Source organism: Acomys russatus, chromosome 16 (assembly GCF_903995435.1).
Source record: "Acomys russatus chromosome 16, mAcoRus1.1, whole genome shotgun sequence".
Taxonomy (NCBI): domain Eukaryota; kingdom Metazoa; phylum Chordata; class Mammalia; order Rodentia; family Muridae; genus Acomys; species Acomys russatus.
Window position 1 is genome coordinate 41,885,043 of NC_067152.1, and position 27,368 is coordinate 41,912,410.

The window sequence follows — 27,368 nt, forward strand, 5'->3', positions numbered from 1 at the left end:
CTACACCTAGATCCACTCCTGAGTGACGCCCCCCCCCCCCCCCCACGTAAGCCAGACATTTGGGTTCCTCTTCCTTTCTGACACAGGTCAAGGTCCCTGAAAGCGCTTGTGTCCTCTCATTGCTGTTTCAGGTGCACTTCTGCCTCTTTCCCTGCACTGCCATCTTCTGACACACAGTCACTCCTGCCTCCTCTTGTCTGGCTCGTAGCTCATAGCCACAGAGGCTGTTCGATTGTCTTTCTGAGACAGGCTTTGCTGGTGTATCACTGGATGCCCTGGAACTCGTCTGTAGACCAGGCGGTCCTTGAACTCAAGAGATCTACCTGCCTCTGCCTCCTGAGTGCAGAGACTGAAGGCGTGTGCCACAATGGCCAGCATCTTTTATTCTTTTTATCAGAGAAAGTCTTTCAGTCCATACGCTCAGCAGTTGTGCCTGCCTCTTCTGTGGAGACAGCCCTGGCTGTCTTAGAACTCACTCTGTAGACCAGGCTGGCCTCAGACTCACAGAAATCCACCTGTCGCTAATCCCCAAGTGCTAGGATTACAGGTGTGTGCCACCACTCATTCTGTAGTCCAGGATGGTGGCTTGGAATTTTCTGTGGCTTAGACTTGTCTCAAACTTGAGGTGATCTCACCTCCTCAGGCTTCTGAGCGCAGAGATTACATTATGAGCCAGCACACCTGGCCAGGACAACTCAGGGGACCACTTACCTCCCAGGTGTACACTGCTAGGGCTGATTCCCAGCAATGCAAAACCAAAACAGAGCCCAAATGATACAATCATTTAATGGGTCCAAGATCAAGGCTGCAAGTCGTTGGCTGGCGTCTGAGCCCTGCAGGCGTGGCTCTGGAGAGCAGAGCCCTCTGGTGTGCTCCTCTTCTTGGCTGGGGAGTGAGGAGTGCCCCTGAATGGAAGCTGCTGTAGAAACAACTGCACTTTCTTTCGGAGTCCTTCTGTCCTAGGTTGGCTTGGGTCGTTTCTCCTCCGCGGCCCTCGCCTGACACCCTGCTCGAGGGCCCAGTGCTGCTTCCTATTCTCCAGGCAGAGTTCCAAGCTCTGGCAACCTCCCTTCTCCACACACCCCTCCACTGGTGCAGCTCCCCACCCTCCTCTGGTGGGGAGGAAGCAGCTGGTGTTCATGATGCGTTAGCTGGTCACTGAGAATGAGACTGGGGTGTATAAGCTGGCCTGAGAGTGGGGAGGAAGCACTGCATGAAGTCCAGAGACATTGAACTACAAGACCTCACCTGGGCATGGAGCCCCAAGCCCAGTCCAGCCTTGTCCCTGGCCAGGCCGCCCACTCACTCAGCTAGAAGGCCCTTCTCCCTATTCCCACTTGGGAGGGGGCTTCTCAGGGAAAGTAAAGGCTATTCATGGTGTCCCACCCTACTCCCCTGAAATAAGCCCTTGCCTTGAATGTAGCCCAGATATAAAGACCCCAGTGGCTGCCCTGTAGAGGGGTGATGATCTAGGGCCTTGTATGAGACAAGAGGGGGTGGTGGTAAAATGGTCTTATGTCGCCGCTGCCTGGGGAAGACACCAGCTGCCTCTCAGCTGCATGGAAGAACACACAGATACCCTGTCCACACAAAGGCTGTAATTGGGCTCTGGGTGGTGCAGGGTCTTCCTGGGAACCTTTTCCATGGTGATGGGAACTGGTGAGTGGGAGAGAGCTCCATGGGCCAGATGCTGCTGAGGAGGCAGTGGGCACGTTCAGGCAGAATGGTATGCCATATTGTAGGGCGCTTTCTTCAGAGTTTCCAGGAAGAACTGTTCATTCTCCAAGAAGTCGTGGTCCTGTGAGGCAGATTCAGGTGAGTGCTCACACTTTGGTGCACTGCTGGGGGACTCCAGGGTGGAGCCAGCCTGCACTTGGGAACCCTCTTCACTTACTCCCTGACACTGGGAAGCAGTGGGGGTATGTGGGAGCTCAAGCATGGAATCAGATAGGATCTGAGAACCTTGGCGTTTATGAGCATGACTCCTGGACATAAGAACATCTCATAGCTGGGTGTGCTGGTTCACACCTCTAATCCCAAAGCTTGGAAGGACTTCAAGGCCAGTCTGGGTCACAGAGTGAAACTACCATCTCAACAAAACAAACAAACAAAAATCAAAAAGGAAAAAAAAAATGGCTAAGGATATAGCTCAGTGGTAGTCAAACACATCTTCCCTCATGTAGAACTGTGAGAAAGGAAAGTTTATGATGCACAGAAAGTCTTCAGCTCTGAGCCCAGCATGTGGGACACGCTCCCTGAGCTGCTGTCACTGGTGTCATAGGTCATCTGCAGTGTAAGGGGTCACTGCCAATCTCCCAAGCCGTTCAGAACAGGTCTTAGAAGTTGTGTAGGTAGTTGGACTCCTGTTTTTTTTTTTTGTTTTGTTTTTTTGTTTTTTGGCAGGTTTCACAGTGTAGCCCTGGCTGTCCTGGAACTTGTTAGGTAGACCAGGCTGGCCTTGAATTCAGATATCCACCTGTCTCTGCCTTCCAAGTGCTGGGATTAAAGTTGTATGCTTTGTATTTTTAAAAATTCAAATTTCAAAGCCAACTTTTAACAGAGGGTATTACTGGGGACTGAACCAGGGTCCTGTACAAACAGGACAGTATTCTACCACTTAACACATCCCCAATCCCAGCTGTCTACTTTATACTCCCCTCTATGAGCAAGGCCTCGGAGGGACTGACTGTGATGAGTGTAAATGTGAGAACCAGGCCCATGGGTACTTACCTGCTCTGCTGTATGCTTCAGCAGCAGCAGCTTGGCGAGAAGGTGTGTGGACACCTGGGCAGCAGGGGTCTGGCTACATGGAGGAGTGGTAGAAGCAGGGGCCTGGACAGCTGAGGAGAAAGGTAGGAGCTAATGTGAGGGGGAAAACTGAGGGGCCTAGCTTTTTTCTGTTGTACCCATATTGCTCACAGGAAGAGCTAGGCCCAATGCCCTAGGGTCTCTTACAGAGAACCCGGGCTCCGCTCCCAGCACACGTGAAGCAGCTCACAATCATCTGTAACTGCAGTTCCAGGGGATCTAATGTCTTTCTCTGGCCTCTGTGGGCACAAGGCACAAAACACACACACACACTTTAAAAAAGGACAGGACAGATGGTGCTGGAGCAGGGTACCTGGTAACCTGCTGTGGGCTCTGCACATGTGTGGGTATGCATCCCCTCTGCACATGTGTGGGTGTGCATCCCCTCTGCACATGTGTGAGTGTGCATCCCGACACAGAAGAAAAAGGAAGAAAGAAGACTTGGAGCCTATGAGGACAGTGGACACCCGCAACCCAGCATGGGGTGCCAGAGGCTTGAGTTCAAAGTCTGCCTGGTCTATGACTCTAAAGAAACTAAAACAAATAACCACAAAAAAGAAAAAAAAAAGGGTGGCTCATTAATCCTAACACTCAGGAGGCTGAGGCAGGAGGATCTCTGTGACGTCAAGGTCAACCTAGTCTACATAGTTTCAGGCCCACAGGACTACACAGTGAGACCCTGTCTTGGACAAACAAGAACAAAAAACTCTCCTCAAAAAAGGAAAGGTGGTGTTAGAGTGACGGCTCAACAGTTGACACGTCTGTAATCTAGCATCCAGAATGCTGAGGCAGGAGGATGAGTTTAAGCCTGGACAATCAAGTAAGACCTTCAAACAAGAGTCCAACCTGCTGCTCCAGGCTGTGTCCCGCCCTCCTGGAGTCACTCACCATCTAGGCTGGAAGCTGCTGGGCCCTGAACTCTGGAGGGCAGCCCTGGAAGGCTAGAAGGCACTTCCTGTCGCACACGGTCCAGATGTAGCCTCTGCTGAGCCAGGCTTAGATGCTCCTGTGCCAACCCCGAAGAGATGGACTCAGTGGGGAGGAAGGCGGGTGGGCCCGAGGGACAGGAGAGCGGGGACTGAAACCTTGCCTGGTGCACACGCTGCTCCTGCTCCCGCAGCCACTCCTGCTGCCGCTGGACTGCCTGCAGCCGGCCCTGCTGCTCAGCCTGCATTTGCTGGGCCTCCTGCAGTGCCTGCTCACCCTCCTCATACTTCTTGGAGGCCACCTGCAGGGAGACCCCTGGGTCAGGGCTGGCTACACTCCAATGGTGGCTAGTAGCACGGTCCGGCCAAGGCACACCTTGCTCATGTGTTCCACCTCCTGTGCACGGGCCTGGAGGCGCAGGCTGGCTTTGTGTAACCTGTCCTTCTCCAGCCGGAGCTCTTGACGCTCTCTCTCCAAAGCCTCCCTCTCAGCAGCCAGCTTCTCCTCCTTCGCACGGAGCTCACAGGCCCTCACTGTCAGCTCTGCCTGCTCCTGCAGAAGGTGGAGTCATTGCTACAGTCACTAATGCAGAGCTACACCAAGCTCTGGGCAGCCCTTAGGGGTCCCCTCTCCCTACCCTGCCTCTGGAAGTGGGCAGTAGAGCAAGGGGCTTCTGACACGGACCAGAAAGGCCTGGTGCCAAGCTTGGGGGCTCCGGTACAAGCCACACATACTCGGCATGTCCAGCTTCTCTGAATATCAGTTTCCCCACTTAAAGATCCGAGGTGGATCTGTATAAAGTGCCTCAGGAAAGGCAGGCTACCCGAGCTGCTGACTGCTGGTCTCGTGTCTGCACTCTTGCTATTTCTCAGCTGTACTCTTGCTTCCTAGGCTCGGGATCTTTTGTACCCTGGTCATCCTGGGCCCTACCTTGGTCAGGCTGATGATGGTGCCCTCCCGCTGGGAGTCCGCCTGCAGCGCCCTCTCGGCCTCGCGCTCAGCCCGTTCCTTACTCAGCTTCTGCTGTGTGAAATACTCAGCCCACTCTGCTGCCAGCCGCCGCCGCTCTTCCCCACACTTACTCATGACTGACTTCTGCTCCTCTAGCAAGGTGCTCTGTGTGGGCAATGGTGTAGTGTGAGTGTCCTCGGCAGGAATGGTGTGGTCAGCAGTTGGGTGTGGTGCTGGACCCACCTTGGCTCTCTCCAGCTCCTCCCTTTCCATGGAGATCTGCTGGACCATGACTCTCCTCTGCTCCTCCAGAGTGCGCTGTGCTGATTCTGCCTTGGACTTCTCAGCAGCCACCCGCCAGCGTTCCTGCAAGGCCCAGGCCAGGGTTGGCTCCTCACTCTGGGAGTAGGCCAGGTTTTTCCATAGAATCTGTGCAAATCTGGCTTCTCCCATGCCAAGGCATAAACTCCTCATTTCCAAAGAACCATGAAGTGGCAGGTGCTTGGGGGTGCTGTCTGGGTCCAGCACCTGCTGATTCTGAATTAGGAGGCTCCAGTACATGAGTCAAACTGCACCACAGAGAAGGCTCAGCAGTGCCCTGCCCCGAACCGCCAGATCTGGACCACCACCAACCAGCCTCGAGTGCTGGGAACCCACAGTTTCTGTGAGCAGGAGGGCACAAGTTCAGCAACTTCAGTCTTCCGTAAAGACTAAGCTGGAGTCACGGCTCAGCAGTTATGAGAACTGGCTGCTCTTCCAGGGGACTGGGCTTCAGTTCCCAGGACCCCATAGCAGTGCACAATCACCCATAACTCTAGTTCCAGAGGATGTGGTGCCCTCTTCAGACATCCAAAGGCAAAACAACTCATATACATTAAAAACAAAACAAGACTAAAGCTTAATTCCTCTATCAGTGACACTTAGGGAGTTCAAGCATATTTGTCACATGGGGGGGTTAAATAACATTTAGTAGGGAGCTGAAGAGATAGCTCAGAGGTTAAGAATACTGGCTATTCTTCCAAAGGTCATGAGTTCAATTCCCAGCAACCATAGGGTGGCTAACAACCATCTATAATGAGATCTGGTGCTCTCTTCTGGCCAGCTAGCTCATAGGCAGGCAGAATACTGTATAATAAATTAATTAATTTTAAAAAATAACATTTAGTAGGCAAGAGTATCCATCCCAGTGTCACAGGATCAGCTGATGTGACAGATCTGACAAGAGGAAGAGGCAAGCACAGTGGAGGTAGGGGCTCTGCAGGACGGCACTGGGGTTGGTAGATGAAGAAAAGGTGTTGGTGGCTCAGCCCAGGGTTGAAAACTAAAGCAGGAGAGACAGGAAGAACAGGCCTTGGCTACTGCCTGCTTGAGAGGAGGTCAGAGAATAGCTGATCATGGGTTTGGCCTATTGGCTAAGATCAAATACAGAGTGGCTAAGCTTATCTCAGGTGGCACTGAAGGACAGACATCCTGTACATCAAGACAGACTCACCTGTTCCAGGAGCCGGCTCTGTTCACACAGGCGCACCTCCATCTTCCCAATGACCTCCTGGAGCCGGCTACGCTCTTCCTCCATGTCTCGCTGCTGCCGGCCCAAGCGCTCCTGCAGAACTGGGGCCCATAACAGGGCGCTCACATCCTGCCTTCCTTCCCAACAAGGGGGTTCCACCTACAGAAAGGGGACTACCTCGCAGCTGCTCATCTTGCTGCCGGATGCCCAACTCTCGTTCCTGTGAGGTGGTAAGGTGTGAGGCCTCCACTCGGGAGGACAGCACGTTCAAGCTGCTGGAAAACTTTTCCATTTGCTCGATGATGCCATTCAGGGACCTGAAGGATTATCACAGCATGTCATCCTGAGGCCGCCCAGGACACCCAGGGTAATCCATTGGGCGAGCACCACCAGGCAGCACACATACCGAGTATGGGAGGTGGCACTGGTGACGGCATCAATCTCTTGGTCCTTCAGCGTCTTCAGCCGCTGTAGCTGGTACTCATGGTCCTTACGCATCTCCAGGATGGATGCCCTGAGGGGATGGCAGCAGGGGCAGGGGAAGCCGAGAGCCTCTGTGAGGGGAGCCACACAGACAGATGGCCCCAGAGAACAAAGAAGAAACATGCCTCTGAGCACTGTCTCCTTCCTCCTTCAGGCACTGAGGCTTCAGTGCCTCAGTTTCCCTGGCTTCTGTCTCCTCTCTCTTGTTGCTCCCATGCCACATGCACCCTATTGCTCAGCAAAGGACAGCTTTCACAGCACAGGAAGGAGCTATGTACCTAATCCTCTGTGCTGGCCCATGGGCTGCTCTGTCCTTGGGAGCCCTTAGCTGTCTTTTCTTAGTTCCATTCTCATCCAGAAAGGCTCAATGCCTGACCTCCCAGAGCCTCCCATCATAGCAGTGGGTGGAACTCCACCCATAAAGGGGAATGTGGTGTGCTCAGCCTTGAGCCTACATCGCAATGGGCTGAAGGGAAGGGTGAGTCTGTGCAAAGGCTGCAGGGCCACATGGTCTCATGGGCACTGCTGTGTGCCAGCCAGTCCTCACAAGCCTATTCCCCAGCCGCCTGCCTGGCCTCTGGCCAGTCCCTGCAGAGCCACTTGGCACTCCTCCACCCCTTGCCCTTACTGCTGAAGCTCCCGAAGCCGTGCCACCTCCTGGTCCTTCTCCTGGGTAGCCATGGCCATCTGCCGCTGGTGCTGAGCTATGAGCTCAGCCTTGGCCTGCTCAGCTTCCCGGCAGTAGGACGCATGCTGAGCTGACAGCACTTCCTTCTCCCTGCGGAGCTGTTCCTCCCGCTGCTGGTAGGATGTCTCCAGCACCTTGACACGGCTTCTGTCAATAGAATGCGCACCTAGACGGCCTTGCTGAGTACACTGCCTGCTCCTGGTGTCCAGGGAGATCTGAACCTGAGCTTGGGCAGGCCCCCAAGATGATAGCCAGCAGATACCTGTGTGCATCCTCAATGAGCTCCAGGTCTGCCTGGTGCCGCTGCTGCAAACTCTCCAACAGCATCCTGTGCTGGGTCCGCTCCAGCTCTAGCTTCCGCACCTAGACACGGTGAAGTGAGGGCAGGAGGGTCCTTTGGCAATCAGACCCCACGCTCTGTGCATCCAGTCCCTCCTCCCTCCTGGTGATGCTTCTACCCACTTCCCATGAGGAAGTGGTCCTCGCTGCCCTGCTCCTCTCACCTGGCCCTCCAGCTCTGACAGCTTGGTCTGGCTCTGCAGCAGCTCAGCCTGAAGTTGGGCAGTGCTGCTCTGAAGCTGCCCTTGGGCGGCCAGGAGCTGCTTCTGGTATCCGGAGCCCGGCAGCAGACTCTGCATCATGGACTCTGGGAGCAGGGACTGTGGGAGAGGATGACAGGACCTGAGCTTCACCACCTTCAAGTTCTCTGCTTTTGGACCTCTTGGCCATCTGTTACAGGTAGCTACGCAGGACAAGACCAGAATAGCGCCAGCAGGAGAGGACCTTGGCAGGTCCTTGACTTTGCAGGGAAGCAGCGATAAGAGCTCCCTTGAGCTTGGTCAGGAAATAGCGTACCCTCCCTCCCTAAGAACATCTGCCTCAGTTATGACAAAGTTTCTGATTCTGGCCCTAGGTTGGGCCTAAAGGCCTATGCTGACAGTTGGTTCCAGCCCTTTACCCACTGTTTCCCAGAGACACAGTCCTGGCTGTCACACTGGCCAGGCCTAGGTGTCAGATCTATCTGTCCTAGCTGATGCAGAGATGGGAAAGTTTCCCAGTGGAAAAACAGGACATCCATACCTTTCTTTCTTTTCTTTTTCTTTTTTTAAAAGACAGGATCTCACTCTGTAGTGAGGACTGGCCTAGCCTGGAACTATAGCCCAGGCTGGCCTCAGCTGTGGTCCTCCAGTCTCAGTCTTCTGGACTGGGATTACAGACTTTGCATGAAAGGGTGCACGGTGGTGCTTTCAATGAGAATGGCCCCATAGGCTCAGATATTTGAATACTTGGTTCCTGGCCAGGGAAACTGTTTGAGAAGGATTTGGAGGTGTGGCCTTACTGGAAGTAGATGTGACCTTTTTGGAGGAGATATGTCACTGGAGGTGAGCCTCTCTTTCTGCTGCCTGAGGATCAGGATGTAACAGTAACTAAGACAGCATTCTTTTTTCTTTTTCTTTGTTTGTTTGTTTTTCCAGTACTGGGGACTGAACCCTGGGTCTTGCACATGCTAGGCAAGCTTTCCTCTAGGGAGCAACCCCTGCCCTCACTCTTGAAGCCAGGCTGGGCTGGAACTCACTATATAACCTTAGGCTGGCCTTAAGTATGTGGTACTCTTCCTGCCTCAGCTCCGAGTGCAGTGCTGTGCCAGGCAATGTGCTAATGCTCTCTCACTGGAACATTCCAGGCTGCTCCAGCATAGCTGCCACCCCCAGTCATACCCAACTCCACTGGGGAGAAGTGAGGCTAAGAGTGAAGGGAAGTGCTAATTGGGGCTAGCAGAGTGAGGGACTGATATATCCTGTATGGTCCAGCAGTGTCATCTCTAGTTCCTCAGTTGCCTTTGAGCAGGGGAAAACTGTTCTCTGGGCCCAAGACCTGTTTGTCCACTTTCCCTACCTGAGCAGGCGCAGAGAGCCCCATGGGTTCCTGGGAATGTGGAACATAAATTGCAGGCTCTGAAAAGTTGACAACAGAGAAAAGAGCAGGAGGTTCAGAGGCCTGCAGAGCTCTGCACCAGTGAGGATCTGGGGAGAGTGCCTTGTCACTCATCTTCCAGAGTGCCCAAAGGAATTCAAGATACCCTCATCACCCAGGGCTAAACCCAAGCAAAGACAGAAGAAACAAACCTCTGCTAGAGAAGTCCCCAGAGGCAGAGGCTGTTCCTCTCTTAGGGTCATCTGCAGGGAGGATGGCAGTGGCTTGGTTCCAATTTATGGAGGACCTAGGGACATAAAGATTAGGGCACACTGAATGGCTTCTGTGTAAGACAGAGACAGGTAAGGGGAAGCAAAGAAAAACACTGGAGTCAAACAACTGGGTGGACAGGTCTAGGGCTGTTCCTTCCCGGGGAGCAATGGACCTGTTGCACTGGTGGGTTGGTATAGGGCATAGTATGCGACCACAGACAGTTCTGGTATCAAGTGACCAGGCAGATGCTGAATGGGACAGAGCCAGTAATCCACCTTGGGTTCCAGCACAGCCATTTACTGTCCATCTCCAGGGAAGGAGGCCTGGGCTAGCCCCACTACCTCTTATACCCTCAGCCCTGTCTTTGCATACCCTGTGACACCAGGATGGACTGCTGCAGGTCCTTGTGTAGTTGCTCTTGAGGCTTCTCCAGCAGTGGCTTGCTCAGGGACCTGAGTACCAGCAACAGGCTGGCTGAGGAAAGTCCATGTTAAAGGTGAGGCTCATGTGAGCTACAGGAAGACAGCCCCAGACAAGCTCCTAACATGAAGCTTAAGGTAGTGCTCCTCCCCTGCACCTGTCCCCACTACTTCCTTGGAATTTCTTCCCAGCTGGGCTCCTGGAATTTGTGGAGTGCCTTTCCCACCTTAGCATCCACTGTTGTTCAGTAACACAACCACAATGGGCACATCACACGTATAGCTCGAGCCCCGTCATGGCTCATTTCTCTCAGCTCAGCCTTAGGTCATAGTGTTGCTCAGTCCCTTGGCTCTCCATCGCTGCTGGGGGATCACTCTTCTATTAGCACCTCTCCCTTCCTGGCTCTAGGGTCAACAGCTGTCCCCTCCACCTCAGGTTAAAGCCAAAGCTGCTCTCCAAATACAACTCTAGGACATCTAGGACACAATGGTGGTCTGGACTCAGAAAATCACACAACTTCCTCCCCTTGGTTCTGGCTGCAAGGCCTGTTACTGCTTCCCCTGGACTTGGCCTTGTCGGCCTCTTTGTCTTCCTGCCTACAAAGGTCACTCACCACCCACCCTAACTGCCATTCTTCGGTTCCCAGAAGCTGCCTCTCAGCTTCCACGTTTACTCCAGCAGTTCCAGGAGGATACAGGAAGCTCAACTCATACATGCATTAGCCACTTTTTTTGTTTGTCTTTTTTGTTATTTTTTTCAAGACAGGGTTTCTCTGTGTAGCCTTGGCTGTTCTAGACTCACTTTGTAGACCAGGCTGGCCTCAAACTTACAGCGACCTGCCTGCCTCTGCCTCTCAAGTGCTGGAATTAAAGGTGTGCGCCACCATGGCCGGCTTGTTTGTCTTTGTTGAGACAGGGTTTCTCTGTGTAGCCTTGGCTGCCCCGGATTCACTTTGTAGACCAGGCTGGCTTTGAACTCACAGAGATCAGCCTGCCTCTGAGTGCTGGGATTACAGGCATGTGCCACTGGCTGCATGAGCCACTTTTAACATGAGCTAACAGAAACACCAATACTTGGCATGGGTGTTACCAGCCCCTTGCCTGTCTGTCCGCACCAGGGCAGCTCTGTCATGCCCACAAGGGAGAGAGGCAAAGCTGAGGTGGCACTAGTGCCCACAGCAATATCTCTAGCAGAGGATGGGACAGGTAAGGTGGGCAAGGCTAGCCCTCAGATCCTGCCAAATCCTTTCCACCAACCAAATTAGCATAAGATCATACCTGCTAGAAGGGGTCTGACCCAAGGATCCCAATGAGGTCAGGCCCTTAGTCGGTCCAGCATGCTCCTCTCTGGCTAGACTTTGGGATTTCTTCTGAGATATGACATGGCTTAACCAGTCATCCTCTTTCTCCTCAGATGCTTTCAGTGAGGAGGCCTGGCTGGCTTTGGCTGGGGGCCTCGTACCCTTGGCTGGTGGCTTTGCTGCTGAGGGAAGTCCAGTTGGGGCAGAGTGTGACTCTGCAGCTGAGTGCTGGTTTGAAGGAGCGAGAAGAGAGGGTGTCACAGCCGAGTCTTCTTGTTGGGCCTTTTGAACAGGAGAGGGAGGCAGCAGGTCCAGGTCATCATCTTTCAGGCCTAACCAGTCAGCTCCTCCTTTCCTGGGCTGGATGGGGCTAGAAGCCAGTGAAGGGCTCTGTTTGAAGCTGGGTTCTCCCTTAGGGTCGGAGGCACCTTCTCTCAAGAATCTGCTTAAAGACAAAGAGGAGGGTGTTGGACAGGAAAGCGTTTGCTTTACTCTGTGCTATTGAAGGGTCACATACCTGGCCCATAGCAAACTGGGCATGGTGGCTCACACCTATAATCCCAGCACTCAGGAGGTTGAGGCAGGACTTGTGTAAGTTCAAGACTAGCCTGTGCTACAAACCCTGTGTCAAAATAGTAATAACAGGAATAAAAATCCCACCGCAGGTGGAGTTATGCTCAGTTGGTGGACTGCCTGTTTAGCATATACTAAACTCTGGGTTCAGTCCACAGCACTACAACCAACCAGGCACCATGCTGCACACCTGCCATCCCAGCCTTCTGCCCAGGATAGAGGCAGGAGGACAATAAATTCAAGGTCGTCCTCGACTACATAGTGAATTAGAGGCTAGCCTGTCTTATCAACAACAAAAAGGTGGGGAGAGACAGGTCAGCTGTCACATAAGCACAAGGACCTGAGTTCCAGGAGATCTGGCATCGTCTTTTGACATGTGAGGCATCAGGTACATGTGTAGTGCACAGACACACATGGCAGGCAAACACTCATTCACACAAAAATAATAAAATAAATCTTTAAAAAAAAGATATAGACTGAGAGAAAAATTACAAATTCAGCCATTGCTGGTCTGTTTCTGCTGCAAACGAGGGCGTGCCATGAGGAGATGGCCACTGGAGAAGCCCTGCTGTTGTGGCAAAATGGCAGCTGTCCTAACCCTTGGGCTGTGGTTCCTCTGGAGACCAAGTGACATAACAGCATTTTATGACATTTAGGGCTTCAATCTTAAGCAGGGCCACCTCCTCCTTTTTCTTTTGAGGAGTTTAAAGGTCTGGGAGCTGACAGTCTACCCACCTCTGCCTGGACTGTGGGGAGCTCCTGGCCTTTCTACCCCTTTAGCACCTGTAGACTCATGGCTGCCAGGTGGGATGAGAAATGCAACGAGGCCAAGCCTGCCCTGGCTGGCCTCCCTGCAGCCTTACCTGACTGACTGCCTGCGGGACTGGCGGCCCTCAGAGGAGGCCATGGTGGGCTGGTAAGCCCCAAAGGCGAGGATCTCACCATCCCAGCTGTCTTCTTTGTCTGTAAATTAAAGGGCACAAACATGGCTAGAACAAGGAGAGCCAGACTTCCTACCGATCTGGCAGACACTAGGCAAGTGCTCTCCCACTGAGCACTATCTCCAGCCCCAGGAAAGGCAACTGGATGAGTGGTGGCCATAGATCAAACAGCAGCTACAGGAAGCAACAGTGCTAGACAGCCTACCCGTAGGTTAGGCTTTTGCTATAGGCTGTGGTAAAAAATATGGTTTAAGCTGGAAATGGTGGTTCACACCTACAATCTTAGCACTTGGGAGGCTGGCACAGAATTTGCATGAATTCAAAACTAGCCTAAAGTAATATTCTGTCTCCAAAGAAAGAAAAAAACTGGGCATGGAGTCAGGCGTGGTGGCGCAGGCCTTTAATCCTAGCACTTGGGAGGCACAGGCAGGGGGATCACTATGAGTTTGAGGTCAGCCTGGTCCACAAAGCAAGTCTAGGACAGCCAAGGCTACACAGGGAAACCCTGTCTCAAAAAACCAAACCAAACAAATAAACAAACTGAACATGGTGGCTCATGCCTTTAATCCTAGCACTTGGGAAGGCAGAGGCAAGCAGATCCCTGTGAGTTCAAGGCTGGCCTAGGCTACACGGTGAGTTCTAGGCCAGCCAGGAAAGATATAGGAAGAACTTAACAAAACACCCCTGCAAATGAAAACCAAAGGGTGGGGGGTGCAGAGAGAGAGAGAGAGAGAACAGTCACTTGAGCTAGTACAGACCCCCGCCCCCATCCTCTGGGCAGCCTTACCCTCCGGCTTCTGATACTTCTTGTCGGGCTTGAACTCCCTGTGTTCCCCAGAGCCTGGCCGTGTGAGGAGCTGCTTGGCAGCTGTGCCTCGACCCAGCAGTTCATCCAGCTTGGAGCGAGCAGGGAGGGGCCCTTCCCTGTGGGACAGGGTGTGGGGAAGGAGTGTGCCATGACATGGGGTTCATGTTGCCCCAACATTTGAGCATTTTCCCTGGGCCTTAGGCAACAGCCTGGCTAGGGGCTCCCCACTTCATAAGGATCCTTACTGGGCCGGACATGGTGGCGCACGCCTTTAATCCTAGCACTCAGGAGGCAGAGGCTGGTGGATCGCTGTGAGTTCGAGGCCAGCCTGGTCTACAGAGCGATTCCAGGACAGTCAAGGCTACACAGAGAGCCCATGTCTGGCGGGGGGGGGGGGGGGGGGGCGGGGGTAGATCCTTACTGGTCTCCTGTCTTCTTCCTCTCTTTCTTGGGGCTGTCTTCAAAACCCAGGGTGCTTATGATGTCATCCCCTTCATCAAACAGCAACTCTTTCCTCCGGATGGGAGTATCCCCAGGAGTTAGAGGGACAGAAGGTCCTAGAAAAGGAACCAAGGCCGAAGGTTCGGTGGCTGAATGGGGTGGGAAACTGCAACAGTTTCCACTTGTCTTGTTTGTCCAGGGACCCTTGCTGGAGGTTGGTCTGGATTATTTTGATGCTAATTACTGCTTGCTGTCTCTGTGCTCCATCTGTACTTTGCCTAAGAGCCTAACCTGTTTGACCAATAAAAGGCCATCAAGAGCCGGGCGTGGTGGCGCACGCCTTTAATCCCAGCACTCGGGAGGCAGAGGCAGGCGGATCGCTGTGAGTTCGAGGCCAGCCTGGTCTACAAAGGGAGTCCAGGACAACCAAGGCTACACAGAGAAACCCTGTCTCGAAACCACCCCCCCCCCAAAAAAAAGGCCATCAAACCTGGGCAGGGCAAATGGGTTAGGCCTGGCTAAGGTTCCAGGGCTTGAGGAGAGACCAGATAAGAGGAGAGGAAGAAGGCTGCACCATGGGTTAGGTGGAGGAGAAGCACATGGCTGGCATGGATGGAGACTTGGCCCAGATGATGATAATTAGCAAGTACTTAGGCTTATGGGTGGGAGGTAGCTTGATAGAAATTAGAAGCAGATGGCATGGGATTGGGGCAGGTATCCCATATCTGCCTTGCCCCAGGTTAACTAAGGCTATTTTAAAATATAACAGGTGTCTGTGTCTTGATTGATTGCTAGTGGGTTAAAAAATACTGCCGTAATAATAATTGTAAGCCTAATAATAAACATTATTAGGCCATACTGACTGGTAAATTAACTACAACAGACCCTGACTCTAACCCTACTCCATGCTCACACATTTAGTCCCTTACCTCTGGAGTTCTGTAAGACACAGAGGCCTGCCTTGCTGAAGTTTCTGGCTCTGTGTTAAAAAGCTGTCAGGGCCCTGCCTCTCCAGCCTACCTTGGCCTGCAGCTGTGCTGGAGCTCTTGGAAGCAGGTTTACTCTCCATCATGGGTGGCTTCTTGGCAGGTTCTTCCTCCTCATCAGAGAGAAGTCCAGCCAATGGGTCTTCAAAGTCTCATGGCCAGAAAGAAAGACAGAGGTCAGGCTGCTGCCCTTTGCTTAGGAATAACAAGTCAGAAGCTGACACAGACATCACCCATGCTCAAACAGCTCATCAGCATCCACAGGTGGGGTCTACAGGGGACAGTAGACGACACAGAGGGGCTTGAGGAAGGGGGCATGGAGTTGGGTGAACCCTGGGACTCCTAGAAATATCCTTAAGGCATGAATCCATTCATAAAGAAAAGGGACTTTCAGCCTGGCGTGGTGGCAATGTCTTTAATCCGAGCAGAGGCAGGCGGATCTACCTGAGTTTGAGGCCAGGCTGGTCTACAAAGTGAGTCCAGGACAGCCAAGGCTACACAGAGAGACCCTGTCTTGGAAAAAAACAAAAACAAAAAAGAAAGAAAGAAAAAAAAAAAAAAAAAAAAAGAAAAGAAAAGAAAAAGAAAAGGGACTTTCTCCTTATAGTTAAGGAAATCTTAAGCTTCAAAGTCTTGGCAAAGAAGTTCCTCAAACATTGGGCCAGACAGCGCACTTAGTTCCTCTGGGAATTCTCAAGAATTAAATTGTGACCAGCTCTCTTGACAGACATAGTCTTGGCTCTCAGCAGCATTATCCAGACTGCTCTCAAGCCAAGTGTTTCAGAAAGTGGGGTGAGGGAAGACAGGGCTCTGATACCTTTAAAGGAAAACTTCTTGTACTGAAGCCCCAAGTTGCTGGAAGATGGTGGTGGCTTCTTAGTGGTGTCCCCTACGGAAAGAACAGAGAAGCAGTCATGGAACTGGGTCTTCCCTGTCCAAGGTTCTCCTCCACAGCTTGTATTGGAGCACTTTGTTCTGAGGCTCCTGGCTATAGGCACAACCATGGAGGAATCCACACACCCCGGTTCTCACCTGGACCACTAGAAGGGAGACATGGTTGGAAGCTGCTTGCAACTCTCACCACTAGTCACTTGAGACAGGCTTGGGGGAGTCATAAGCTGCCATCAAACTTTTCTTTTCCTTTTTTTTTTAAACATATAATGTGGGGCTGGAGCCCAGGACACCATGCACAGATAAGTGCTCTGTCACTGGGCCATATTCCCCTGCCCCAACTTTTCATTTTAAGTTAAAAAAAAAAAAAAAAGCATCATTTAGAAGCTGCCCATGGGCCGGGCATGGTAGTGCACACTTTTAATCCCTGCACTTGGGAGGCAGAAGCAGGTGGATCTCTGTGAGTTCAAGGCCAGCCTGGTCTACAAATCAAGTCTAGGACAGCCAAGACTACATAGAGAAACTCTGTCTCAAAACCCAAAAAACTAAAAACCAAAAAGAAAGAAAGAAGGAAGTGCCTCCATAGGCTGGAGCTGGGGCTGAAGGCAAGCCTGTAGAGCAGTCAGTGGTTCTCAGCCTTCCTAACACTGTGACCCTTTCATACAGTTCCTCAAGTTATGGTGACCACCAACCATGAAATCATTTCGTTGCTACTGCATAACTGTCATTTTGCTATTGTTATGAATCATGATGCAAATGTCTGATGTGCAGGATGTCTGATGTGTGGCCCCTGTGAGAGGGTTGCTCAACCCCCAAAGGGGTTGTGACCCATAGACTGAGAACCAACCAGTGTTGTAGAGAATTTTTTTAAACATTTATTTATTTTTATTTTATACACATCGGTGCTTTGTCTGCCTGTGTGAGGGTATCAGATCTTGAAGTTACAGACAGTTGTGAGCTGCCATGTGGGTGCTGGGATTTGAAGCTAGATCCTCTGCAAGAGCAGTCACCCCTCCATGGCCTCTGTCTCAGCTCCTGCCTCCAGGTTCCTGCCCTGCTGGAGTTCCTGTCCTGACCTCCTTTGATGATGAACAGTGATGTGCAAGTGTAACCAAACAAACCATTTCCTCCCCAAGTTGCTTTTGGGCATGGTGTTTTATCACAGCAACAGTCACCCTAACTTAGACAAGAGGAATGAAACAGACCCATTCCCCACACAAATACACATACAATCGGCTCCTTGGCCTCCTCATCCTACACACATGTGGTGGCGTGAATGAGAACGACTCCCATAGGTTCATATATTTTGAATGCTTAGTCACCAGGGAATGAAACCGTTTGAAAGGATTACAAGGATTAGGGGGTGTGGCCTTGTTCAAGTATTTATGGCCTTACTGGAGTGTGTCATGGGGGGTGGGGGTGGGGAGATCTTTGAGGTTTTAAAAGCCCACACCAGGCCCAGTGTCCTCTGACTGTAGGATAGGATGTAGCTCTCAAGTACTTAGCCAGCACCATATGCACCTCCATGCTCCTCACCATGGTGATAACGGACGAACCTTTTGAAACTGTAAGCAAGCTCCCCATTAAATGTTTTCCTTTGGTCATCGTGTCTCTTCACAGCAATAGAACAGTGACTAAGACTGCAAAGAAAAGTCACAGGACACAAGTGCTATCTTCCACGTACCTTTCTCATTAGCTGTTACTGGGCCAGCAGGTTTGGGATTGCTAGGCACTTCTTTCCCAGAACCCTTTGCGGTTCCTTTGCCAGAGGGTGGGTGAGTCTTCATCCGACCAAAGAGATCATCATCCATGCTGTCTAAGTCCTAGGACAGCAAGAAGAGTGTAGCCTGATGTCTGGGAAGATACTATGGTGTAGATGCTTAGGATCCCCAAAGGTCCCTAAGAGAAGTCTTGGCTTGGGCTGGTGGTATTAGGAGGTGGGAACCTTGTAGAAGGCCCTGGGTCACTGGTGGCAGGCCCTTGAAAACAACTGTGGAGCCACACCCATGCGCCTTCTTTGTTGTGCTTCACAAGGTGACCATATGACTGACACGCTCCTTTCTGTCATTTGCCACCCAATTCCCATGCCAACATCATCTTGGACACTGAACCTCCCAAGCAGAGGTAAAGAAATGTCTTTTGTAGTTGAGTCTTTGCCGTGGCAACACAAAGCTGACTGGGTTGTGGGGGAGGATGACATGGAACTGAGCTGTGGCCAGGCACAGAACTGTGAGAGGACAAGAGATTGAGGAAACTGGTGACAAAGAAAAGGAAGCAAAGGCAAGGCGAGCGGGGCAGAACGGGAACTGGATCGTGAGACTGCAACGAGAGAAATGAGGTCACCACAAAAAGCAAAGTGAAGTCATGCAAGTCATGCCCAGCACCAAGGCCTGCGGACCTTGGCGGGAAATGGAGACAAAAAGAAAATGGACACAGAGCTCCATAAGGCTGGAACCAAGAGGTCTGCCTTGGCCTGGGGACCATGGCAAAATAGGGTAAGAGTGCTTTGGGAGAGAAGTGAGGACCAGAGGTGGCTGAGGTGCAGGCCAAGCTACCTGGGCAGTGTGAGCCTATGTTCTTATCCACAGTTCACAATATGTCTTAAGAGTCCAGTATAATATTAATTTCAGCTTCGTCTGCTGAGAGGGGAAGGAGCCCTCTTGGCTAGGGACTTGGAGAGAAACACAGGAAAGGCAAGAACAGCTTTTAGAGGAGACTTTATCCTGCTCTACCCCTCCAGGTGGTAGCAGGGGATGTCAGTGACCCAGCTGGGAGTCTCCTGGCTGCCATTAGAGGCCTGTGGCAGAGTTGTAAAGGAGACGTTACAGAGGCTGTGAAGCTCGGTGTGGACTGCTGCCCTCGTACCCTCACCCCGGCCTCGAAGAGGACAAAGCTCTTTTGCTACCTTCATGTTCTGCAAGAAGACCTGCGGGTCTGCATCCGAGATGCTGGAGACCTGCGTCCAGGTGGTGAAGACAGGAAAACTGATGTTAGTCAGGGCCACTTGGGGGTTCTCAGCCCACCTCACCCTGCTTTTCCATGGCAGGGGCAGAGAGCTTGACTGACAGGGCACAAACATGAGAGTCTCTTACTCCCCAACCTTCAGGGATCAGCTCTTTGAGTCAAACCTGCCCATCTGGGGAGAACAGTGTTCCCAGTGTCTGCTCCTCCCAACACCGGAAGCCATTTCTAGGACTTGAGTAAGACTACTTCCTAATGATGCTGCCAGACAGCGCGGACTTTCTCACGGGAAGAGGCAATCCCCAACTCCTACACTTGGGAGGGCTCTACCACTAGCTCATCGATCTAGTGGGAAGAAGTGGGTGCTGTCTGGGCCCATTCAGCACCCCACGGACATCACTCTAAGAAATCAAGTACAAAGCTGGGGGCATGGTAGTGTACCCCTTTAATCCTCCCTGGAGGCAGAGGCAGGTAGATTTCTATGAGTTCCAGTTTAAGGCCAGCCTGGTCTACATGGTAAGTCCCAGGCCAGCCAGGGTCCTGTAGTGAGACCCTGTCTCAAAGATCCAAAATTAACCAGGTAGTGGCGCATGCCTTTAATCCCAGCACTTGGGAGGCAGAGGCAGGTAGATTTCTGAGTTTGAGGCCAGCCTGGTCTACAGAGTGAGTTTCAGGACAGCCAAGGCTACACAGAGACTCTGTCTTCAAAACAAAACAAGTTGTGTATGAGCTTTATATATCTGTAACCCCTGACCCTGTCTTGGCTGAGAAAGAAGGCTGAAGTTATAGGCCACATAGGGCCATACACAGAATAATCCACCTCAAAGCGAAACAAAACAACCCAACTGACTTTGCAGGGCCTTCTAAAGCCTCTGTGGGCACCTCCTAGGCCACTCCAGTCTTGCCGGGAATACGTGCAAAGGTCAAGGACTAAGGAATGGACCAGGCTCACCTCAGCATCAGCTCCGGCCAGACCTTCTACACTGTCTTCTGGGAGGGACCTGCAAAGAGATGAGGTCAGCAATGATCCCAATGACTGGGCCATAGATGATTTAAAAAGTTAGGACTGGGATTTGGGGTGGAACTCAGTGCTAGAGCATGTGTTTAGCATGAGCAAGGTCTTGGGTTCAATCCTAGCATCAAGGAAAGAAGGGAAGAAGGAAGGAAGGGAAAGAGGGAGGGAGAGAAGGGGGAAAGGGAGGATAGGAGAGAAAAGGAAAAAGGAAGGAGAGCAGGCAGCAGGCAGGCAGGTGTACCAGCACACAGCTGTAGTCCCAGCACTTGGGAAGTAGAGGCAGGAGGGTTGGGACTGAGGGCCACCCTCAGGTATCTATGCATTTTTAAGCCAGTTTGCAATACATGAGACTGTCTCACAGAATTGTGGAGCAGTTTTATAGTAAATGAACTTGAAGAGATTTCTCTAGGGGGTACAGATAGAATCTTAGACAACAGTGGGTAGTGCTCACGCCTTTAATCCCAGCACTTGGGAGGCAGGGACAGGTGGACCTCTGTGAAGGCCAGCCTGGTCTACAGACCAAGTTCCAGTTCCAAGTCAGTCAGGGGGACATAAAGAAACCCTGTCTCACACACCTGTAATCCCAGCACTCAGAGAGACAGAGGCAAGTGGATCGCTGTAAGTTTGAGGCCAGCCTGGTCTACAAAGTTAGTCCAGGACAGCCAAGGCTACATAGAGAAACCTTGTCTTGGGAAAAAAAAAAAAAAAAAAAAAAAAAAGCAAGTACAGGACAGCCAGGGCTACATAGAGAAGCCCTGCCTCATAAAATAAAAACAACAAACAAGCAAACAAACAAAAAAGAAACCCTGTCTCAAAAAAACAAAAACAAAAACACAAAAATCCAAAGACCACATAGTACAGAAATTTTCTACTTGTTTTTCTAATATTTTAAAGCAGTACACCCTATAAATTGTAAATAAATGAATAATTTTCGGGGCCAAGAGAATGGATCAGTCAGTAAAGGAACCCCTCAGTTAGCATCTTAAGCGTCCCCATCTCCAGCCTCCAGGTGAGAAAGCGGTGTGTGGCCTTGCATGTCTGCAATCCTAGTGCTGGACGGGTGACGAGGGGCATGTGAATAGGAGAAGCCCTGGAGCTCCCTACCAACTGGACCAGCAATTGGCGAGTGCCAGATGCTGCGAGAGATGTGTCTCAAAGGATAAGGCAGAGAGCAACAGTGGAAAACACCCAGTCGCCTGACTAGCTCCTGGCTCCATATGCACATGTGCACACGTGAACAAGCAGGACACACACTCGCTTGTTACAGTTAAAGCTGGGCACAGTGCTGCCCTGTAATCCCAGGGTTGACGAGGCTGAGGCACAAGGGCTGCCCCAAGTTTTTTGGTTATTTTGAAACAGGATTTTTCTGTTTAGCCCTGGCTGTCCTGGACTCAACTCTGTAGACCAGGCTGGCCTTGAACTCACTGCGATCCATCTGTCTCTGCCTCCCAAATGCTGGGATTAATGGCCTGTGCCACCAGCACCTGGCAAGATTTGGTTATTTACTATTATGTATATAGTGCTCTGTACTGCATGTATACATGCAGCCCAGAAGAGCACATTATAGATGGCTGTGAGCCACCATGTGGTTGCTGGGAACTGAACTCAGGACCTCTGGAAGAGCAGACAGTGCTCTTAACCTCTGAGCCATCTTTCTAGCCACCGGACTGCTCCAAGTTTGAGGTCAGTTCACTACAGGCTGCATGGTTAGTACCAAGTCAGCCATGATCACATAGCAAGACGTGTCTTAAAGCAAGCAAGCAAACAAACAAAAAACAAACCAATAAACCCTAATAACAAAAACAAAAAGCTAAAACAAGAGAGGATTTTTTTTCTGCCTCTCTCTTTTTTCCTCCTCCTCTTCCTCTTCCTCCTCCTCCTTCTTCTTCTTTTTCTTTCTCTCCTCTCTCTCTCTCTCTCTCTCTCTCTCTCTCTCTCTCTCTCTCTCTCTCTCTCTCTCTCTCCCCTAAGGCAGATTCTCACTATTTACCCTGGCTACTCTGAAACTTGCATGTAGACCAGACCAGCCTCAAGTTCACAGAGATGCACCTGTCTCTGCTGGGATTAAAGGTGAGCCCTATTCCACCTAGATGAAAAGATGATCTCATTCTCAAAAGGTCAAACAAATCTGAAAAGCAGAGGTCTGAGCCAGTCTCTCATTTCGAGGATAAGGAGACCAAGGCTCAGAGAGGTCCAGCATGACCTAAGAACCAGATGGAGGACTAGAAGCCAGGCCTTCAGACGCCCTGGGCCCAGAGTCTTTTACTTTTTCAGATTCCATCAGGAATCAGAGCTGAGGGAAAAAGGTTAAACTCCCAACATTAACTATGGCCACTGGCCAAAATGGAGACTGCTGGAAGGGGCAGAAGGTTGGACAGAAACATGCCAACAGTGTTTACTTTGCTTTAGCCTTTGAAGGGAGCCACTTAGGTGTGCTTGCTGTGTCCTTGGCATGTGAAGCTGGCTCAACAGGCTTCTCGGGCAGTGTCGCTGCAACAAGGGAAACAAGAGAAGACACCCCATTCAGCCCCAGAGCACCGAAGCAACGCTGGATAGGGTGGTGGTTCTTCCACTTAGCTGTCTCCTACACCTTCCCACAGAAAGAAAGGGCAGCTTGCGGGCACCACAGGTATGACAGGTACGTCCTGATGCCAGCCCTGATAAACAGGAGTGGAAGGAGTTTATTTCCAAGTAGGAAGTCAATCCCAAATGCTAGGAGGACCAAACGGACAAGTCAACCCACCCTACCTGTGCCACATGAAAAGGCAGAGACACAATGGCTTTTCCACAGTGCTAACCATAGGTTGAAGTGCATGAGTGCTCCCTGGTAACAGGAGCCTTGCTACCCACCTGGGGAGGTCTGCACATCGCCTCAGCCCTGCTCCTCAGTGCAGCGACATGGACACAAACAATAAGGAGCTAGCAAGGCATGCCAGCTTATGGTTATCATCTTAGGACAAGGGAGGCTAGAGCAGGAGGATTTCCACAAGCTTGAGGCCAGCCTAGGCAACACAGTGAGACCTGGCCTCAAAATAAAAAATTAATTAATGAATCAATTAGTCAGCGAGATGGCTCAGGGGGTAAAGGAGCTGGCCACCAAGTTGGAGAAGCCGTGTTCAATTCCTGGAACCCACACAATAGGAGTTGTCCTCTGACTTACACATGTGTGCCGTTGCACAAGTGTGCACAGCCTCTCCAAAAAGAAAAAAATAAGCCTAAGAGATGTTTTTAAAAAGGAAGAAAATATAAGGAAATTGTGCTGGAAGAAGGAGCTCAGTGGAAACAAAGCACAGCCCTGGGCTCCCAGCATTACAAAACATTTACAAAAGAACAAAATAACAGAACATGTGAGAACTCGCACAGCTCAACAATCAAAAGCCAAATGCCGTAATCCTAGGTGGGGAAACCTTTGAATGGACATGTCTGCAAAGGTGAAAAATGTCACAAGGGAGAGAGCAGACACTTGACAACACTAGGGAAGCATGCATCCCAGCCACTCAGGATGGCCAAGACCAAATGATGGGGAAAGCCAGGCCTGGCAGCACAGGCCTGTGATCACAGCTGCTCTGCAAGCAGGATGGAAAATTCATTGGCTCCCTGGGCTACCCAGTGAGTTCGATCCCAGCCTAGGCATCACACTGAGACTTTGTCACAAAATTAAAAGTAATAATAAGAGGGCTGGGGTGCCAAATAATGCTCAGGGGTACAGTGGTGACTGAGCACTAATCAATCCACAGCTCAACAAACAAGAAACAAGAAAACATAAATCAAACAAAAAAACCAAGGACGGGGCTGGAGAGATGGCTCAGCAGTTAAGAGCACTGACTGCTCTTCCAGAGGTCATGAGTTCAATTCCCAGCAACCACATGGTGGCTCACAACCATCTATAATGTGATCTGATGTGCATTGTATACATAATAAATAAATAAATCTTAAAAAAAAACAAAAACAAAAAAAACCAAGGACAGGAAATAAGCACTGGTGGGACAAGCACAGAGCAGGAGCTTCTTGCACTGCTGGTGGGAATGTAAGGTAAGGCTGCTGTGGGAACCATTTGACAGTTTGGAACAGAGTTGAGATAGGGTTAACATATGGTCCAGCAAGCACTAGCGCAATCTGTGGGGGTTGGTTCTGTCCTTCCCTCATGTGGGTTCTAGGGGTGGGACTCAAGTGGTCAGGCTTACACCTTTGCTAGCTGAGCCCTCTTTCCAGCCTCCCCTCCGCTGCCCAGGGAAGGAGGACTTACTATCATCTCCCAGGAGGTCACCAAGGACATCATCAATGGAACCTGAAAACAAACGGGCCATCAGGACTTCAGGATGCAAGAAGAGTGATCCTTTTAGACCTGCAGCCCAAAGACTTCTTGTCCCAGAGTCCTCACATCCCAGGCTTCAGGCTGACATTGACCTTCCATGGCCATGAGACGAAAGCCACAATACCTTGTTGAAACCTTCAGGTACAAGTTTAAATGACTTTCCCGGAGAATGGTGATGGTGATTTTTCAGTGAAGTCCCCTTTCTACCCATGTCACCCCAAACACAAAAGCTAGCAGTCAGCCTTTCAGTCTCTAAGAGCCCAGTGTGGTTCTTTGAGTCGGCCCTCACATGTGCAAGCTCTCATGTACCTCTGTACCCTCCATCTGACCCTCCTAGAGCTGGACTAACGGCCTCCTCTCTGGTCACTTTCTGATGGAGACACCGTGGGGACACCTAGGTAAGCATGTTTGAAATAATCCTCCTGGTCAGCTTTACTTGCCTTGACCATCCTTAGCTTCAAACATATATTCTTGAAGTCAGAGCTCAATGGGAAATATTTTTTTCTAAAACTTCATTTATTTATTCATTTGTTTAAAAATGTTGGGTAGCACAGTCAGCCCTGTGATTTTTTCCAATAAGGGCTGCTCTCTCCACCCCTTTTTCTAGGAGGACTGTATCAGCAAAGTCTTGCTTCATCAGACTCAGCCTTCTTGATCCTCCAATTTTGGGGAGTTTTATTAAACAGGGTCTCTCTCTCTACATAGTCCTGACTGTTCCGGTGTGTAGAACAGACTGCCCTTGATCAAACTCACAGAGTTTAGCCTGTTTCCACCTTCCAAGTGCTGGGATTAAAGTGGTGTACCAACATACCTACCTTTTTTTTCTTTTCTTTTTTTCTTTAAATTGGAGCAGGGACATGTGTCATGACATCGTGTTGCGGTCAGGAGTCAGTTCTCTCCTTCCACCATTTAGGTCTTAGAGACTCAGCTTATCAGGCTTGGCATCAGACAGCTTCACCTGCTGAGCCTCCTCACTGGCTATTGTTTTCTTTTGTTAAAAAACAAAACAAAAAAACAAAAAACCCAGCACTTGGGCAGAGGCAGATGGATCTCTGTGAGTCTGAGGCCAGCCTGGTCAGAGTAAGTTCCAAGACAAAAGAAGAAAAAAGAAGAGGAAAAAGAAGAAAGAAGGGCCAGAGGGATGGCTCAGTGGTTAAGAGCACTGTTTGCTCTTCCAAAGGTCCTGAGTTCAATTCCCAGCAACCACATTGCTCACAACCATCTATAATGAGATCTGGTGCCCTCTTCTGGCATCAGGTGTACATGTAATGTAGGCAAAAATGTATACCTAAATAAATAAATCTTAGAAGAAGAAGGAGGAGGAGGAGGAGGAGGAGGAGAAAAGGAGAGGATGAGCAATAATGATTTGTTTTAAGGGGGATGCTTCATGTCTCCACTTACCTTTCAATCCTTTCTTGGTTTTCAGTGCCTAAAATGGGGGAGAAAATCACATTAACAATCGTGAACATGTGTTGAAACTGGGCAAGAACGCTTTGCCTTTCTCCAGGGCCCCACAGGAAGGTGCACCAGGCGTTTACAGATGACGTTTGTTCTGTTTGCCTCCAGGTTCTGAGCCCAGAAACAGTCCTTATTAGCCAGCAGAGCCAGGCTGTGGGTGGACACCTCTCCTCTGACTTACAGTCACCACACCCAGATACCACCCAGGCAGATGCAATAACCAGAGCATTTTCTTCTGTTCTGTGTGTCTGATGGGAAATTCAGAGGATTCAGAGGCTTGAGAGACAGGCTGATGTAGCTCCTGCCTTCAATCCCAGCACTCAGGAGTCGGAGGCAGGTGAGTACCTGTGAGTACCAGGCCAGCCTGGTCTTCTACATAGTAATGCTAGGCCAGCCAGAGCAGCAGTGAGACCCTGCCTCAACAAAACCAAACCACAAAACCAGAGACTCCAGGAGGGAGGGGTTTCACTGGAGCTTGCTATGTCAAAGGGGGCTGGCATGGAGTCACGGAGATTCACCTGCCTCTGCCTCTGCCTTCACATTCTGGGATTAAAGGGCCAGGTCAACGCTTGAGGGTTTTTTCCTAACATTGTTTTGCCATGGGACCATATTCTGGTCCCAACCACAAAACTACAGTATTCTATGCAGTCAGGATGTTCAGTGTCCAGGATAGGGTCGGTGTTTCTCTCTCCACACAGCTTATGCTGCGTTCTGCCTACCATCCTGGGCTTCAGGGCTTTCCTCAGCTCCTTCACAGCACTGTCCAGTCATGTGCATCCTTGCCCAGCAAGTTCATCTTCCCTAATAGAGAAAATTAAAGTAGCTGCTTAAGAGTGATCTAGCTGAAGCAGGAGAGCCGGCTCGGGAGCTAAGAGCACAAACTGTCCTTGCAGAGGACCAGAGCTGGGCTCCCAGCACCTGTGTTGGGCAGCTCGCAAGGCCCTGTAACTGCAGCTGGAGGGGAACCAAGCCTCTGGCCTCCATGGGTACTGCACCCATGGGCACTCATACACCCTCATATAGTTAAAAATAAAATCTTTAAAGCCAGGTGGTGGTGGTGCATACCTTTAATCCTAGCACTTGGGAAGCAGAGGCAGGTGGATCTCTGTGAATTTGTGGCCAGCCTGGTCTACTGAGCAAATTCTAGGACAAACAGAGCTGTTACACAGAGAAACCCTGTCTGTAAGGGAGGGGGGTGGGTAAGGCCAGCCTGGGCTATATAAGTCTCAAAAATAAATAAATAAAATGCAGCGTTTACCAGTGCTTGACTCCAAGGCTGTTAAGGATCTTTTCACTTAAGAGGTCAAACCTAGCCAGGCGGGGGTGGTGCCTTTAATTCCAGCACTCAGTAGGCAGAGGCAGGTAGATCTCTGTTAGTTAAAGACTAGCCTGGTCTACAAACAAGGTCCAGAACAGCCAGGAATAGGTCACGTCTATTTCTTTAAGTCCAGAATTTCAGACCTGGAAGCTATGCTTTTGCCACCATACCTGACTGAGCTGGATCCCCAGGACACACACAATAGACTTGACTCTTTTATTTTTTTTTCCTGAGTTTCTCTGTGTAGCCTTAGCTGTCCTGGACTCACTGTAGACCAGGCTGGCCTTGAACTCACAGAGATCCACCTGCCTCTGCCTCCTGAGTGCTGGAATTAAAGTTGTGCGCTACCATGCCCGGCGTAGACTTGACTCTTGAAGTGTTCCTTTT

The 27,368-nt window shown here is 50.8% G+C and overlaps 1 protein-coding gene and 1 non-coding gene across 2 annotated transcripts; both read right to left on the reverse strand.

The window, feature by feature from the left end:
• Positions 1-1,659: 1,659 nt before the first annotated feature.
• On the reverse strand, positions 1,660-26,434 carry Fbf1 (Fas binding factor 1). The gene is given in 29 exon segments (XM_051159091.1): positions 1,660-1,798; positions 2,731-2,840; positions 3,697-4,036; positions 4,111-4,287; positions 4,666-4,851; positions 4,930-5,052; positions 6,179-6,297; positions 6,374-6,513; positions 6,603-6,710; positions 7,308-7,514; positions 7,630-7,730; positions 7,871-8,026; positions 9,264-9,322; positions 9,494-9,588; positions 9,927-10,028; positions 11,252-11,716; positions 12,711-12,810; positions 13,576-13,712; positions 14,018-14,153; positions 15,058-15,174; positions 15,841-15,912; positions 17,599-17,737; positions 18,820-18,870; positions 19,828-19,876; positions 22,290-22,380; positions 24,137-24,178; positions 25,607-25,634; positions 26,383-26,412; positions 26,414-26,434. Coding segments are annotated over 29 exon segments (3,585 nt in total). The 3' UTR covers positions 1,660-1,714.
• Positions 24,742-24,869, reverse strand: LOC127200887 (small Cajal body-specific RNA 4). The gene has a single exon (XR_007832107.1). It is a non-coding gene; the product is annotated as a small Cajal body-specific RNA 4 (non-coding RNA).
• Positions 26,435-27,368: the final 934 nt, after the last annotated feature.